General features: G+C 40.3%; 1 protein-coding gene across 5 annotated transcripts in view; it reads left to right on the top strand.

The window, feature by feature from the left end:
* The window catches only part of NTRK2 (neurotrophic receptor tyrosine kinase 2), a 319,031-nt gene that overhangs the window by 225,373 nt on the left and 76,917 nt on the right, over positions 1-16,741 (top strand). For all 5 annotated transcript variants that reach the window (XM_019750104.3, XM_019750100.3, XM_074330613.2 and 2 more), the window contains one exon: positions 12,842-12,972. In XM_019750104.3, the coding sequence (XP_019605663.2) occupies positions 12,842-12,972 (131 nt within the window). The remainder of the gene's footprint in view (positions 1-12,841; positions 12,973-16,741) is intronic.

Raw genomic sequence — 16,741 nt, 5'->3', positions numbered from 1 at the left:
TTTGACAGTGCCCCACTGTCCTTTTTTGTAAAATAAATAGGTTGTTGAAGGTCTTCAGGCACCCTGTTTGAGCTACTGGGGAACATTCCAGGGGCTATGGGGATGCCAAGCAACACTTCCTTAGAATGGTAGTGAAGACATTGTATTCAGATTGTGAGCTGAGCATGTCTGTGTGCCTCCTATCTGTCACAGTGAGGTCATGGAGAGGGGTCCTTAATGGATGAGTTTCAACAGATTTCTGGAAGAGAGATTGGACATGGTTGCCATGTCGACGCATGAAACATAGCGGAGGAAACTTCAGCTTAGAATATGCTGGAGAGAGTCTATAGTGGAGGCAGGATCATCTTGTTTGGTGGAACCTGGAATGGCTCTAGGCTTGGGGTCAAGAGGTATAGTAGGTGCAACAGAGGGCAGCAGCCGGAGACAGCTTAATCATAAGGCAAGGACAACCACACTAGTGACAAGCACTCCGACCTCCAATCTGGCAGAAAATCAGATGGCCCATTCTTTATACTCAGACCAAAAAGATTTAAAAAAAAAAAAAAAAAAGGAGGTCTAAGACACCTCTGTGCCAGATTGTCCTAGAGGATGAGAGCTAGTAGTGTGGATATTGGAGACCCAGAGTAATGTTCTTTCATTTGGCGTGTTTATGCTCTGGCTTAATGGTTCATTCTCTGCCTATATGCCCTAAAGCAAGGCCCGCCTATCGAGGTATGTGTTCTACCAATGACCCAATTCCTAACCATACTTCGTACCTCAAAACAGAATTACTTACATAAGAGCACTAGTTACTCAATCTCTCCTTATTAAATATAAATAGGATTCAGGATTCACCATACATATGAGGACAATAAGCTCCTGAAAGAGAAGATCCAAAGGGAAAAACTGATCTTGGAGGAAACAGGAAGAAGAGAATTTAAAAGAAAAAAAAGTATACAGTGATTTGAGATTTTATATACATAAGTCAAAGTTAAGTAGCTATGAGAAAATAATTATAAAACAACGAAGAAGGAACTCATAAACATTAAATTTATGATGGCTAAAATGAAAGTTTCGATCACAGGTCTGAAAGACAATCAAGAAAATTGTCCAGACGAAAGTATAAAAAGGCAGAGATCGTTCTGGGGAAGTAAAGATAAGAGAAATAGAAAATCAATCCATGAGAGAGAATTCATACAATTCGGTTGTATCATGAGAAGTGATTTATGACAATTTCCAATTAATAATTAAAACAGAAATATGGTAGGGGGAAAAAAATCAAAGAAAAAAAAACCAGAACATGATTTTCCAGTGTTGGAGAAGCACCTAGATCTCAAATTGAAAGGTTCACTATGTGCCAGCAGGATTAACGAAAAAAAATCTATCTACTTGAATTGGTTGCTAGGGGAATCTTAAAGCTAGGAAAGAGAAGTCATTGGATCTTGATGCTGGAAGCATCCTTCTTCAAATGTCTCAGAAGTTCTCTGTGTGACATCAGACACGAGGAAAAGAAAACGCAGTCATGGCACTTACTTAGCCTTACAGTATCAGTATTAAAGTGGTCATATTAACATAAATTCTGTTTATTGCTTTCAACTTTTAGAAGCATAAGGCACTTAACTGCATCATGTGAATGGATTGTACATAACGATGGTCTTGACAGTAAAGACCAAGTTCATAGAATATGGTTGCAGTAAAGGTCAAGTTCATAGAATATGGGAAGTGAGGGGGGGCAGGGGTGCTATTATGCTCATCATATACAGAGGAGTATCCGGATACTCTGGCTGAAATAGAGATGTAATATGATAGATCGATAGAACTAAAAATAAGACAGCTCCCAATTATTGGGAGGAGGTGGGAGATAGTGTGAGCAAAATCCTCCTCCTATATTTGGAAAATCAGTATCTTAAATTATAGGAATAGGAGGCCTAGCATATTAATTAGAGTTATGGAGGTAATCCCTAGAAAACCGAAAGGCAAATTGGACTGAATTGGTTTCCCCGGAAGTAGGACTGAGAACAGGTGGGAGCATGGAAGGGTACAATTTCTTTCTTTCTTAAGCTCTTCAGAACTACTTCATTTGTTGCCATTTGCATTGAAAATTAAAAGAAATCATATGAATTCTTTTCTAATATTCAGATTCTGTTTGCAAAGATATAACCTAGAGATAAATTAGGCTGAACCATATGAGACAGCTGATATTTGTCTTGTTTGGGCCTACACAAATGGAAATTTCATTTGGTTCAACCAGAATACTTTTCAGATTTTGGACTTTAATGCAGACATGCCTTAACATGGAGGTCCAGTATATGATGTGCTGGCATTTTGGAAATGCCATAATTCATTATGTCTCACAAGACCCTCCTTTCCAACCAACATTTCAAGCCCTGCTCAAGTTACAAGGGAAAATTCAAATGGCACGTTCTCCAACTTCAAACCCTATACTCAAAGGATTTACTTTTTATTTTTCCTAAACACCCTTTACTTTGTAGTTTTTACATCTGTCATGGCAGTTTTTATGTTCCGCCTTTAACAACTGTTATTTGTGTAATTGTCTCATCTCCCTTTTAGACTGCTCATCGTTTGGGGAACAGATTTGTGTTCTATTGGGAAAGACTGCATGCATTTTAAAGCCAATGTTAGCTTGCTTTGCTCACTTTCCAGCAGTATGGCTTTGGGCAAATAACCATCTCCAAGACTCAGTTACCACATTCCTAATGGAGACAGTGATATCTCTCCCTTGGTCCGTCAGGATGTCTGAAGGAGAAAATGCATGTGCAATGCTTAACACAATGCCTAACACATAGCAGACGTGTAATTAGTTACCACTGACTTTCTCTCCCCCTTGTTCATCCTTGAACCTTCCACAGCACCAAACACAGTTTTTTTCATATTTATGCTTAAAAGGTGAAATGAGGAGTGGGGAAAGTATGCTGGATTCAAAAATGCTGCAAGTATTACAAAATCTTTTAAAGTAAATCAACGTTGGCATTACCTTTTGAAACATGAGTTCTCAAATAAGCATGTTAAAAAGGAGTTATCAGAGGACTCCGCTTTGCATATTAATTGGATACAAAGCCATCCAGTGATGGCAAACATTTGGGATGCACTCAAAAAGCTTGTCTGTGATTCTCCATCTTACAGACATTGGCCTCATAGCATTGGTTATGAGCTGTACTGATTATCGGCCTTTCTATGGAATTAAGGCAGAGTCTACAGCCAAGGAAAGCAGGCTGGGAAGCTAGTATGGAGTTCCAGACCTCATAAAATGCCCACTGGCTTTTCATCGCTTACAGGCTAAGTGCTTGTCCCTTCTGTTCAGAGCTTTCCTCACTCACATGCTTTTCTAAAGTTCACTCAGGGACTCACAGAGCGTCTCCTGAGTGGCTCACTTGCATGGCACTATGCTTGCTTCTCTCATCACCATTTGTCACATCCTTACAGCATTATTGTTGCACCTGCATTTCTCTTACCAATTCCTGCCACCTCACTAGAGTATGCGTGCAGATATTTATGTTCTATGTATATAACTTATATGTGTATATAACCTGCATATGACATGTACATATGTTATATACATGTTACATAAATACATGTTACATATGTACATTTATGTTAGGATAAACTGTTCAAAAGTAAGAAACAGGTCAGGGAAGCCCATGAATGTGCACTGGTGTGGTTTGTGCATTATCTGCACCAAAAACAAAAAATGTCTTTCACAATGGGAGCATTCATGTAGAGGTACATTGATGAAGGCCGACTAAGTTGAAGAAATCACCTAGGAAAACATAGTAGGCACTGGTTTAAATGATTGAAGGGAGAAAAGTTTCCATGAGGAGAGCACAGGGGTAGAGGATCCCAAATGATAGAAAAAACACCAACACAGAACCTCAAATGGAGGTTTTTTCACAAAGCTTGGGAGTGGGGGGTGGGTGTCGAAGGGATGATTTCCATCCTCAGGAGAAGGAAGAGCTTAGGGCTCAGGGACACAGGGTCGGAGAGGTAGGCCGACAAGACTGGCCCACATGCCAGGATTTTGTACAATCCCTGTGCATAATTATTCGTGAAAATACAAACATTGCAGGGGCTGAGTGACAAGTATTGTTCCAGCAGGGAGGGCTGTCAGGGCAAATCAATCCAACTCTACCACATGCCAGTGTGTAGAACAGATATAATTTTGGCTGTTCGGTGCTGTCAAAGCGAAGGATGTGCCGTCGTGTGTATTTTGAAGTGTGGTGTTCCCTTTAGTCTAACAGCTTGAAAGATTTCTGGGGCTTTCCCCCTCCTTGGCTGTTTTCTATAAGAAGTTTTGGGAATTTAACTTCCAATAACTCGATTGCCTTTATTTACTCTAATGTTCAGGTTAAAGTAAGCACTACTCCTGCCTCCCTCCACAGCCGTTCTTCTCTCATTCAACATAAGAGTATGAAAACTTGGTTTAAGAAGAAAGGCTTATTGGATGTTGTATGGGGCATCCAAATTGGTACCTGGTGCCCTTCCCAGAGTGCAAAATCACCTTGCAAGGGTCTGTCTTGTCCATCACTGGAACCATGGCAAGGCTTAAGCCAATGGCCCATGATGGTGCCCTTGGAGATCCTTGAAAGTCCACTTCTTCCTTCAGGAGCATCAAAGTTAAGGCTTTGAGAAGGTGGCTCACTCAAAATCTTTCCTCTCTGTTTTATCATTTTTCTGCATCCTTCACCCCGCTGTACTCTCACTGGCTTTCCCAAGAATCTGTCCCATGAATTTTTTCCCTCCCTCCTTCCGTCCCTCCCTTCTTTTCTGCCTTTATTTTTGTGCTTATCTAATTTCTTACTCCTTATATTTTTAATGTACAACACCCTCAAATTTCTCCCTCCTCAAAAATCTCCCCCCATCCTCTAGACTCAGCTTACTGTCTCTAGCCCAGCCTATCTTCCTCTGACCTCCCATACGTGTGGTCTCCACTCACCACCTCTATGTCTTCACTTCCCACTCATCCCTCTACTCCTCGCAGTCTGACTTCTGCTCTCCTGAAGCTCATTCATGGCCCATTCTCCTGCCTTTCTGATTTGTTTGGTTTGATCTTGTTCTATGACTCCTTGTTCTCTGTCTTTCCCTGAAAACATCAGAGGATTAGTTCTTAGCAATATCCTCTGTTCCCTTAGGGGTCACAGACATGACCTCAGCTTCCCTGGGATCAGTCACTCTGAGCTGTGCGCATTCAATGAACTAGGAGCTAAAGAGGAAAGATAGAGGATGGAGTCCACCCTCCACTTAGCATAGGCCTCTGTGAGATCAAGCTGCAGAGCTATACCCTCACCTGCTTCTCTGCCTCCAGTGTACCACTGCCAGAAGAATCTGATGATTTGTCCTTATCACTTTTCTCCCATGCTCAAAAGTCTTCACTAGGTCTACACAGGACTCACATACAAAATAGTCATGGGCTCACAGATTGTGGAATATGCCCGCTGGAGCTGATCTAAGAGGCCATGTAACTCAAATTTCCACATTTAAAGATGACGAAATGAAGGCAAAGGGCAGTGACATCATTGTTCAAGAGCCCATACTTATTAGTGCCCACACATGTTTAAACGACCTGGTGAGAAATTCAAGGGCCTCTGTGAGCCAGTCTCATTCTGCTCTTACAGCATGTTGCCTAGTCTCCAGCAGTAAACCCAGATCAATCACAGTTTCTTAAGTACACTCTGGCCTTCTCCTCATCATCATCCTTACTCTTTCTCTTCCCCCACCTCAAATACCCTTTCCTCCCATTCCTATCTCTTGTTCAATCACTCATCTATTTTTATATGTTCATGTTATTATTTATTCATAAAATAGTTTTGATTGCTTAATATGTTTTAGGCCCAGCAGTGGGTACAGGGAAATTACATCTATTCTTCAACCCCATCCCCAAAGCATTCTTGAGTATGCCCACAGACATTGATTTTTATGCCATTATAATGATAAGAACTGTGGGCTGTCTGTGCAGTGCTTTGGCTGAGGGTGGCTTTTGTGTCATATGTTTATCTCTTATTGAGTTCTGCCTTGAGAAGTAGTCTTAGGAAGCTCACTATTTACTCTAGGGCCATCGTGAAGGACATTGATCTCTTGTGTAAAATCCATTCGAAATATTCCTTTGAACATGAAATGCCATGAAGAATCTTACCGTAAGGACTGTCTATATTTTTACATACGGGTAGTTAAAAAGGTTGTAAATTTTTGTGTTTTCCTTTTTGCTTCTGCTGCCAGGAAGCTCAGGGTCAAATTATGACTTAATTTGAATGATCCTGTGGGACCCTAGAATTCACATGTTTGCGTTTCTACTTAATGCTTTGTCTTTGCCTTCTGTTCCATTTTCCCCGACTTGAGTTCTTACTTAAATTTTGTTTTTCCTTGTATGGTCATATAAAGGACCTAAAATCTTTTGTGAAGGAAGCAAACATGTAAGAAAGGTATGATAGATATATGCACATGTGTTTTTTGTAACTTTAGCTGTGAGTGCCTTGAAGAATAGGGTTATTTTACTCATCCTTTCTTCTAGGCTCTAGAAAAATGCCCAAGCTATAGGGGTAGGTACTGAATAAACACTTATTGAACTAAACTGATACAAGTAGACACGCAACTCCTTAGGCTGGCAAAGTCAGGCTCAGGCACTTTCACTTTCTTTTTTATAAGAAGACCAAGGAAAGGTAGAGTGGTATGGTGGAAAGAATTCAAACTCTGCCTGTTACCAATTGTACAACCTTGGGTAAGTTATATACCTCATCTGACCCTCTTTTTCATTATTATTTTAATTTTTAAAACCAGAGGTAAGGATACCCTACTGGATGGCTATGAAGATTGATAACCATTGTAAACCTCTCAACACATTTTTCTGGCTCGTAATAGCAATCAGCACATGTTAGGCCCTCACTTCCCTCCCTCTATCCTCATTTCATTGGAAATAGCACTTGGAAAAGGATAAGTGGATTGCTCTATGACCACAAGTAAGTCAATTAATTGTGGTGTCATCTGTAAAATAAATGGGACTATTGACCTCATTCAGAGGGATATGAAAATTAATTGATGGTAATGCACATTGGGATTTTTTGCTGAAAAGTGCTTAAGAACGACTCAGTATTATTACATGTTTTATTTCATCATTAATATTATTTATGAATATTTGGCCGTGTCATCTTCTGGTATATTTTATGTCTGTAGTCTTAATTGCATTTATTTTCATTTTAGTACCAAGTTGTATCTTAATAAAAAGGTAGATGAAATTCAAAAACAAAGTTCCTGTCTTTCATGCAAATTTATTTTACAAAAGCAGATGATTTTATCTGTTTCAACATACTTCCCATGAAAAAGACATTAAGATATTTAGTAAGTTATTTTTGTTAATTGTATTAAGATCAAGATCAAGCATCTTTCAAGGTATTTAACTTTTATACCTGGCTTTTCACACTCATATTTTATGTTTATTGGTCATTTTCTAATGAAATTCTTCATTATGAGATGTTTAGTCCATTTGAGATGACAAATGTGAACGTTTCAAGCATTTCTACCAGAAGAGATAATTAACTAAATGAAATACCTGTTTCCGTTTTAATGTCAGGAAATTAAAATGCCTTCAGTCTCAAATAGGACCTATATTACAGAGTCCAAGTGCTGTTTTTCTGAAAGTCAGAGGACCTGAGTCCTAATTCAGCCACCTTCTAGCTGTGTGGCCCTGGGGAAGTCACTTTCCCCCTCCAAGTCTCGCTTGCCAACTGTCAAACACAAAGGAGTCAGCCTCACTGATCTTTAAGTTGTCTTCCCATCACAGCGTCCAGTCCTCTGAGATGGAACTGCTGAGGCAAGCCCTATATTTAGATCTGTAAGGAAACAGAGATTGCTCCTAACACAGCACATTATCTTTTGGGGGTATATTACTTTTTACCTTCCTGCTCAAAACTTCCAAACATGTTTCCTTTGAACTGCAAATCACTTAGTACTTGGCATATGTGAGAGACTCAATAAATGTCTCAATTTAAGGTCTATGTGCTGAGCAGGATATGCCGCCTGGGCCAAGGTTTTCTATGAAACCTTATTAGTGAGGAAATGGGAAAGACACATTTCCTATTTCAACCTTAAGTGGATACAGTTTGTATTTATTTGTTTGTTTATGTATCGATTTAGTGGTAACCAATATAGACATGAATTAATACTTTATCTATAGCCTGTGTGTATATATAGAATATTTACTTTTGGGAGATATCAATAAGAATTCGATTTAGCTATCTGAAGCTGCCAGCATCTCTGTAAATTATCAAAACTACTTCATGACAAAATGCATTTTTCAGTGGCTGTAATACAAAACCAGGAATCTACTCAGTTCTAGTACACATGAAGCAAATGACCAAAGACACCAAATTTCCACTCTGGAAAATTCCATTAATGACAAGGATGGCCAGACAGTTCTCAGCCACTCATCTCGATTACTATTGCTGGTCATCAATTTCTCCCTGCTTTTATAAAGTAGATTTATTTGCACAATAATCTAATCACATTCGTGGTTTTGACTCTATCAAGGAACATAGACCAGTCTGCAGATAACACAAGGTTGGTGTATTTCCTGCATTACCTACACCTCTTATTGATACCTCCTTTTCTTTTGGCAAGATAAATTTTAAAGAGAAGCTTTTCTACAAAACTTTTCTTTTGTTTTAATTTAACCATTGTTTTGAGTTTCTCTCCAAATCTAGGAAGCCATTTACGGTGGAGTTTGGAGACAAAAAAAATTTTTTTTCTTAGTTATTTTTTCTTAGTTATTTACTTTTCTTAATTATTCATATTGGGTTTGAGGTGATTTTACTCAAGTGTCCAAAGTTCCAAACAGAGAATGGACTGACCTCAGGGAAAGGAAGTATGGAAAAAAGTTTACATGCGTACTTGATAACTTACTTATCATGAGATCCTAAAACTTACTTCACTCAGATTGTTTTGTATAAAATGAATGCAGATGTTCATAGGGCTCTTTAAGACAACGATAATCAGGGTGCTAGTCCACAGTGGGATAAAGAGCTTTTCCAGAACCTCAATCAGTACTTGCTTCCTTCATTAAGAAAGTCTTGCTCCTTGGAAAAGTCACCTTCATGACATGCAAACAGTCAAACCAAACCTCCCGCTGCCTTGCCTCTTAGCTGCACTATAGAAAGATGCAGGATAAATGGCTTCCTAGTGTTCCTACAGCTTAGGCAAGTTCCTAAACCTCTCTGTGCCTCGGGCCCTGAGAATGATGCCACTGGTAAGGTGGAGAGGGAAAGTTTGAGTCAGGAGCTCAGTAGGTGAGAGGAGTAACCAAGATGTCAGTAATGAGGGGACAGAGGTGGCTCCCTAAGATACATGCTTTACATTGTCAGCTGGAGCTCTAGCAGAAGAGAGAGAGAATAATGGCCAAAAATCAAGTACAAGGGCCCTCTGGTACCTAGGGTAAGGGGTCGGGATGGCTTCCATTTGAGAGGGCTGCAGGGGAAAGGCATGGATGTCCTCAAGGCATGGCCAAGGTTTTATCTGAGTTAAGGAGGTAATGGGAAGTTTAAGGAGAGGTTGGAGATATAGGGAGCTCATGGATGACAGGGAGTGAGCCCAGAGAGCCCCATGGAAAGGTTTGTGGGGGAGGTGAAGGGGTGAGCATTGACTCAGATGGGAGCACTCATGAGCAGAGTTGGGATGAGAGCCTGGTTAAGGAGGAATGCCCTAAGAGGGTGCAGAGGACTTCCTGTGGCGATTGCAGGAAACAGGAAATGAGGCGGGTAGAGATAAATCCTAATGCTCTCTTGGAGGAGAATGGGAAGAAATTCTTGGCTTGATGATGTAATAGCCTCAGGTTAGTTCTCTCTGTATCTGATAACTTAGAATATTGGGTTGCTTTACTGCCTACATACTTGATAGGGGGTATTGTCAATTGACAGAAATAATATGATTAAACAGTGTTTGCCTGCAATTTTATTATCATTCAGCACATTTTTCAACAGATATTTTATAACACCAACTGTATGCAAAGCAATCTGAGGCCCTGTCGGGAATGCAAATACAAACACAAAATTGTTACCTGTGCCAGGGAGGGGCTTTCAGTCTTACAAAAGAAAAATTCATTCTGTTTAAGGGGACTACATTGGCAAAAGGCCATCGTTCATATAATCTATTATGTCCCAACCCAATAAAGTGAAATAATGCAAAACAGCCATTTCTTAAAGAAAAGATGCATTTACTACTTTCAAGGCCAAATTGGGAAAACCAGTCTCATCAGATTTTAGTTTCGAGATGATGAAATTATCTCTTTATCCATATCTTTATAAACTTCTTTCCCACCAACTTTTTTTCCTGCTTAGAAAGTTTTTGGAAGAAAGAAAAAGTAAATCAAACGCAAAAAAAAAGTTAAGTACTTGCCTTGATCTGGTTAGAGTGTAAAGTAAATCAAGTGACAATTTAATTCCCAGTGAACATGTGACAACCATGGTTAAATATTAGATTTAAATAGGGCAGCTAATCCTCTGCAAGAATTACATTTGTCTCTTTATATGGGCACTCTACCTAATGAACACATTTCTCTCCTCTTAAATCCAGGCGTTGCTACTAGAGCATGAGAAATTAATATACATTCTTAGATTCATTAATATTGTTGCTCATAAAAGACCTTTTCATTTTTATCACCCTGAGTTCCCAGAGATCCATGGAAGCCGTCATCCTGCAAACCACATGAATTATCAGAGGGGAAAAAATCCTATTAAAGCAAAACCTTAATCACCACTTGCATTTTATATCAAGTTGTATCTAAAAAAAAAAACTGTATAGCATGTTCATCAACGTGGAATGGATAAATAAATGGTGGTATAGTCCTTCCTCAGAATATTATAAAGTAGTAAAAGCAAAAGAATTGCTATGACACCCACACTGTAACTCAGTATAACTCAAACCTCAAAGACATTGTTAAGTGAAAGATGCAAGATATGGAAGAATACATGTATTAATAGTATAATTCCATTTATGTAGGTTTGAAACCAGGTAAAGCCAAACAATATCTCCTTAGTGATGTCATTAGTAGCCAGTCTGTAAAGGAAATGACTGACAAAAAATTGAGGATAGTAGTTATACCCTGCGAGGTGAGTAGGGAAGTGGATTCAATCAAAAAGAACACAGTAGTGTTACTAACGTATTCATGATATTCTGTTTCTTCAATGGAATATTGGGTTCATGGGTATTTATTTTATGATCGTTGTTTAAACTGCAGAGACATGTTTTGCATTTTGTTTTTACAATGCAGTTTATAGTCAAGAAAAAAACTTTTAAAGAAAGATTGTCAAATTAAACCACAGTAATAAATCCTTTCTATGTGCTCAGCACATGAGGTAAGAGGAGATAAACAGGGCTTGCTCTTAGCCTCAGGGAGTTCACAGATGTGAAATAACTGGGGAATAAGTCGGAATTCAACTAAGCACAGGCCATGATATAATATGATTACAGAGGAGGAGATCTTTGGAGGTCAAAGTGGTCCTGGAAAGCTGTCTGAGGGAGTGAGAATTTGAACTGGCAGAGGAGGCTGGGAGATTACTTTTACTTTTTACTCTTCTACTTACACGCACATATTTCTATTTCTCTTGTCACGGCTAACACAATTTACAACTGAAGAGAAACTTTGTGGTGTGGAAGAAAAAACATGGACTTTGGATTCAGACAGAACTGGTTCAAATCCCAACTCCTCCATTCCCACACTGTGGATCATTGAAATTCCTGCAGCCTCGGGTTCTCCATGCACAAAATGCAGAGAGGAATGCTTCACGGGGTTGTGAGAATGAAATGAGAGAACACTGTTGGCCTCACATTCTGAGCTTTAGAAGGAGTCAGTTTCCTTTCAGTACTGCCATTCAGAGATGAGGAGTTCAGGAAAGAAGGGTGGCCAATGTCCTGGTGGTCACCCTGTGCGGAGGGGACAGTATTCGATATGCGAGTGAAGAGGCACAAACACGCACTGCAGTTCTGTTCTCTACAGTCTCCTTTGGGGCTTCTCCCCTGGCTCTGTCCTTCAGAGTATTGCTTTGCTCTACTTTCCGCCTTGCAACTAATGGGCTTCAAAGGACCTTTCACTGCCTCCTGCCTTGTTCCCCAGGAAGGCATATGGATGAGTGACAAGGGCTAGCTCTGCTCTAGACTGAGGGGAGAAATAGTCTCTCTTCCCCAGATTCATCTATTTTTGTCTCTTGGCTTCAGAGAGCCAAGACTAGGGCATAATCTTCAAAAGGGACTAGGAAAGGTACCTTTAGCACAGTCTAGACATTTCTATTCTAAACAAAGGGAATTACTGAGAATCAACTATGATCTAGCCCACTCACCAGGAGACTAGAACTGGGGTGAAAAGCTTTAATTAGCAATGCAGTTTTTGCATTTTTGTGTGTGTGTGTGTCCTCTGAGCCTCTCTCCCTGAGGAATCTGAGGCACCTTAACAAAGAATTAGGGATTCCTGGCTATCTCTCTGCCTTTCCCCACTAGACATATGACTAACAAATATATGCAAAGCATTTGGCTTGTAAGCGACCTGCCATTGAAGTCCATTTCTTTCTCATTTCTCCCCTTTCCTAGTCTGTAAAGTTCATTAATGACATTCTGCAGCCAACAGCTGGGTCACTACTTTAGTTCTCTTAAAAGCAATAATTGAGCTGTGGAGAGCAAGCCGATGCAACCGCCTCCCAGGCATTTGGGTGGACTGTGAGGATGGACCCCAAGCTTCTCCTTTGGTTTGCTGTGTTCACAGAAGAGAATCGAGGCCTGCAAGCTCAGGATGCGGGCCACGGACTCTCCATCCTCTGCCTTCACCTCTGCATGCTTCGATTCCAATTTCCATTCTGTCTTTGTTTTACAGTTGTTCAGCACATCAAGCGACATAACATTGTTCTGAAAAGGGAGCTAGGCGAAGGAGCCTTTGGAAAAGTTTTCCTAGCTGAATGCTATAACCTCTGTCCTGAGCAGGACAAGATCTTGGTGGCAGTGAAGGTAAGAGAACACTCCAGAATGTCTCATTATCCATGGTCACAGGAATGTGTGGAAATGTTACTTAATTTTATTTGTGTGGCCAATTCAGGAGCAAATTGTGTCTGCTGTGGTGGATGTGTTCAAATTCCTGTAACAAAATGGACAGTGGGAAGGACATTTGGAGCATATCTAACTGTCGGAGGTTCTCGTTAGGGGCAACCTACCAGTCTGCAGGCTGTGAATAGCTCTGAGCTACTCTTCCAAGTCAATGTTAACTAAAATCTGGACGCAGGTCAGTGGGGTCAGACAATTCAACCAGCTAAGTCTTGGAGACTCAGCCTGTCTCCTCGGATTGCTTGGTGCTTGTGCCAAGCTCAGCTGGGTCTTGTCTTTGTTGAGGTTCTGGAAGGGAAACTGTGGAGTTCGCATCCCCTCTCAGTCTCTCAGATCTTCGGTTACAGCATACCTTGCCCCTCACAAATGTTTCCGTGGTCGCAGGATTTTATACAGTGCAGGCCTGACTCCATCCTGGGATGGATGGCATCTCTTGTGGATTCTGCCACACTAGGAAACACAAGCTTTCACTAAAATAAACAAGCCTGTGAGTCCTTCACCATAGCCATTTTCCCAGAAACTGAAAAAGGAGACCTGGTCTTCAGTAAGATAAACATTATTGAAGGGGATATAGTGTCCACTGAGCAATCTGAAACACAAGAATTAACAAAAATAGGGCAAAACACTGCTGTAGATCTTTTCCATATGCATTTTCAAAATTAAAAAAAAATACTCAAGGTGTTGAATAACATGTAAAACACTTAAAAGAGGCACATATTTATAAAATGAATTAAGCGGTAAATGATTATGGACATGATTAATGTAATAAAATATAATTTCTTGGTTTTAGTATAAGATGATTGGGTTGTTGTTGTTTATTTGTTTGTTTGTTTGTTTGTTTCTGCCAAACACAGAATATGTGTGTCCATGGGCATTGTTTACTAGCTATAGCCAGGACAACCTTTCATTTTTTAAAATCAGGTGTATATTATCGTTACCTTAGCATTAAGATACTTCAGTGTAAACCTAATGGGTAACTGAGGACAGAGATCAAATTCTTCTTGAACTTATCCATCCTGCAGACTGAACACAGTTTCTGTTAAAATTCATCCTGATGAAAAAGTGTGCATTTGTTTTTCTTGTCATCAAAAGTAACTAACCCGTGTGGCCTGAATACTCCTAGACTCTCAGAAAGGCTCCTAAAAACTGCACTTTGGGGTGAATAAAGGTCTGACCTTTCTAGGGATGATAAATGTAATAGCTGTCAAATACACATCAGCACACTGAGATTGGCAAATGGAGGAAGGAGAGTGAGACAAGAGGAGAGAAAAGAGGAAAGGAGAGGCAAGAGAGTGTTGAGGCCAAGTGGATAAAGGTGTAAAGTGAGAATCCTTCAGTGATTTTGGAGATGTTTAATTCCTGCTGCTGTTATTGCTTCTTCTTTTCTTTCATTTATTGGAAAAGTTTATTTTTTTTTTTAAGCACAAAATGTTCCGAACATTTGGCAGTGTTAAATCTGCAGCCTTTGCTTTCTTCTTCTATCTTTTTTTTCTCTCTTTGTGTAAATGAGACCAAAAGGTGCCTCTATTTTTGTAGATTCATAGATGGATAAAATGTTAGAGTTGGAAGAAGCTTAGAGAACATCTAATTCTAATCTAGCCATGTGTTATAGACAAGGAGACTGAAGATGGTGGATTCATATCCTGGCCCATGTTTCCCACTGCTATTTGGGGGCCACCAAGGAGCTAAGTCAGGCCCTCAGACTCTTAATTCACTTCATGGGGTCACAAGGTGAGAATCTTTGAGTGTGAGAAAATCCTGGGATGTTCGGGAATCTTAGGTGACAGTTATAGAGCCAGATATAGAGATAGGTTTACCAGATTTCTCAGTGGATATAACTTTTCATCTAGTATCATGCCTTATTCTTTACCTGCCTCTCTGTACTTCTTGCAATTACCCTAAGGAGAAGGTGTTGCATAGCTAAATGCAGGGCGCCCTCGACACATGTGTTACATTTTCGTCCAAACACATGCTAAAACAGGACATCAGGGCTTGGGCTAGTAACGATGAGGGATTGGCCAGTGACAGCAGTGTGTAGCCGGTTGTCCTGCTTCCACCTGGGCATATCTCCCATCACCACTGTGGGTGAAGCTTCTCTCTGGTTGAAATCCCAACCATAGCCCTAATCCCACCTCTGACCCAAACCCAGAACCTAGTCCTCGTATCACAGCCTGGCTTTGCCAAATAAGCTTTTGCGAATTAATGATCTATGACGAGTGTGTTTGTTTTTTAATCAGCACTGCTAAACAGAACAAAACAAGAAATGGATTTGCCCCTTTATGAGATCCTGACTCCTTCTCTTCGCTAGTCCCCTTCTCCTTGAAATTCAAATGAAACTATTATCTCAAGTAGATAAGACAAAGTTCCTAAAAGCTTCAAAATGTATTCCAACTTCAAGGTAGCACACCTAAGAAATCTCATCTCATTGACCTTGAATGTGCATTTTTGTTGAAATCAGAGGCTTTGCTTATGTTTGCTAACATGATTACAAGCTTCTGAGAGGATGCCTATTTTAATCCTCTGGGATCCAGAGGCTGCAGCCACAGAAGGAAAAAGTCAGACCTGCCACAGACCCCAGGGTGAATTGATCCGACACATAAGTGAGCTACCGCTCACCAGCCTGACCTACTCTTTTTTATGGCTGTGGGCCAATTAGAAGTGTATTCCAAGACTATTTAAATAGCCTGGAAGGAAAATGTCTATGGTTAAGTCCCAACCAGATTCAAGAGATTTTTTTTTATTTTTATAAGGATTGAAACAAACTGAATGCGGCTTCCAGGGCCTGCACAGCCGTGACTGTCACCTCTGAGGAGTGGCTGCCAGGGCTGCTCTTCTTCCATTGGAGGCACCCAGGGATGTTTGACAGTCTTTCTGCCTGTTGCCTAGCAACTCCTGCAGCATTGATTATGCATGCAAAGAAATAGCATCTATTGTCCTTTTTTTTCTTGTCTAGAAGGAGCTAACTGGTTTGAAATCCAAGGTTTCACATTCAGACTGACACGTGTCAGGTTCCTGTAAATTCTGGTGTCGCTTGCCCCAAATGATTTCAGAGCTTGAGAGGTCCACAGGAGCCAGTTTAAGATAGAAGTGATCCTAAGGCAGGTGCAGGGCAGTCAAGGGCACATGGGGGCTGAGCCTGCCTCTCCCATTAGAGTAGCTGCTTGTTTGGATCCAACCAGATTGCCCTTTTCTTGATATTTTTGGATAAAGTGTTTTTTATGGATTTGTCAACCTTTTTTTTTTTTTTTTTGCTTTACACTGAGTTACAGTTGAAGAACCCTTAGAGAGGATGAGAAGCAGAAAAACAAGTCTTTCATCAAAATGAGTTACTTTGCCTTTAAGTAACTCAATCGCCAAGGAAACACTTCCTTGCAGTTTCCCTGCATTGGATGCATTAGCTATTTTTGGCTCTATCCAACCTGCATTTCAATAGCTACAATTCCTACAACATTTTCTTGTACTATGAATGCGTGCTGATCTTTGTTTTTTAAATATGGCTCTCAAGGATTCATGGCCTCTCTGTCCCCTCTCCACTAACTCAGGTGTATTTCTGGAAACATATACTGTCAAATGCGAGAGTGACCTTAGACGTCGTATATATAACCCAGGTCTCATGTTTGAAAAATGAGAAAACCAAGACCCAGGGAAGCCAAGTGACTCCCTTGAGGTGTAAGTT

Source organism: Rhinolophus sinicus, chromosome 16 (genome assembly GCF_057876585.1).
Source record: "Rhinolophus sinicus isolate RSI-liver-muscle chromosome 16, RSI-T2T, whole genome shotgun sequence".
Taxonomy (NCBI): Eukaryota; Metazoa; Chordata; class Mammalia; order Chiroptera; family Rhinolophidae; genus Rhinolophus; species Rhinolophus sinicus.
This window is presented reverse-complemented; position numbering and strand designations above follow the sequence as displayed.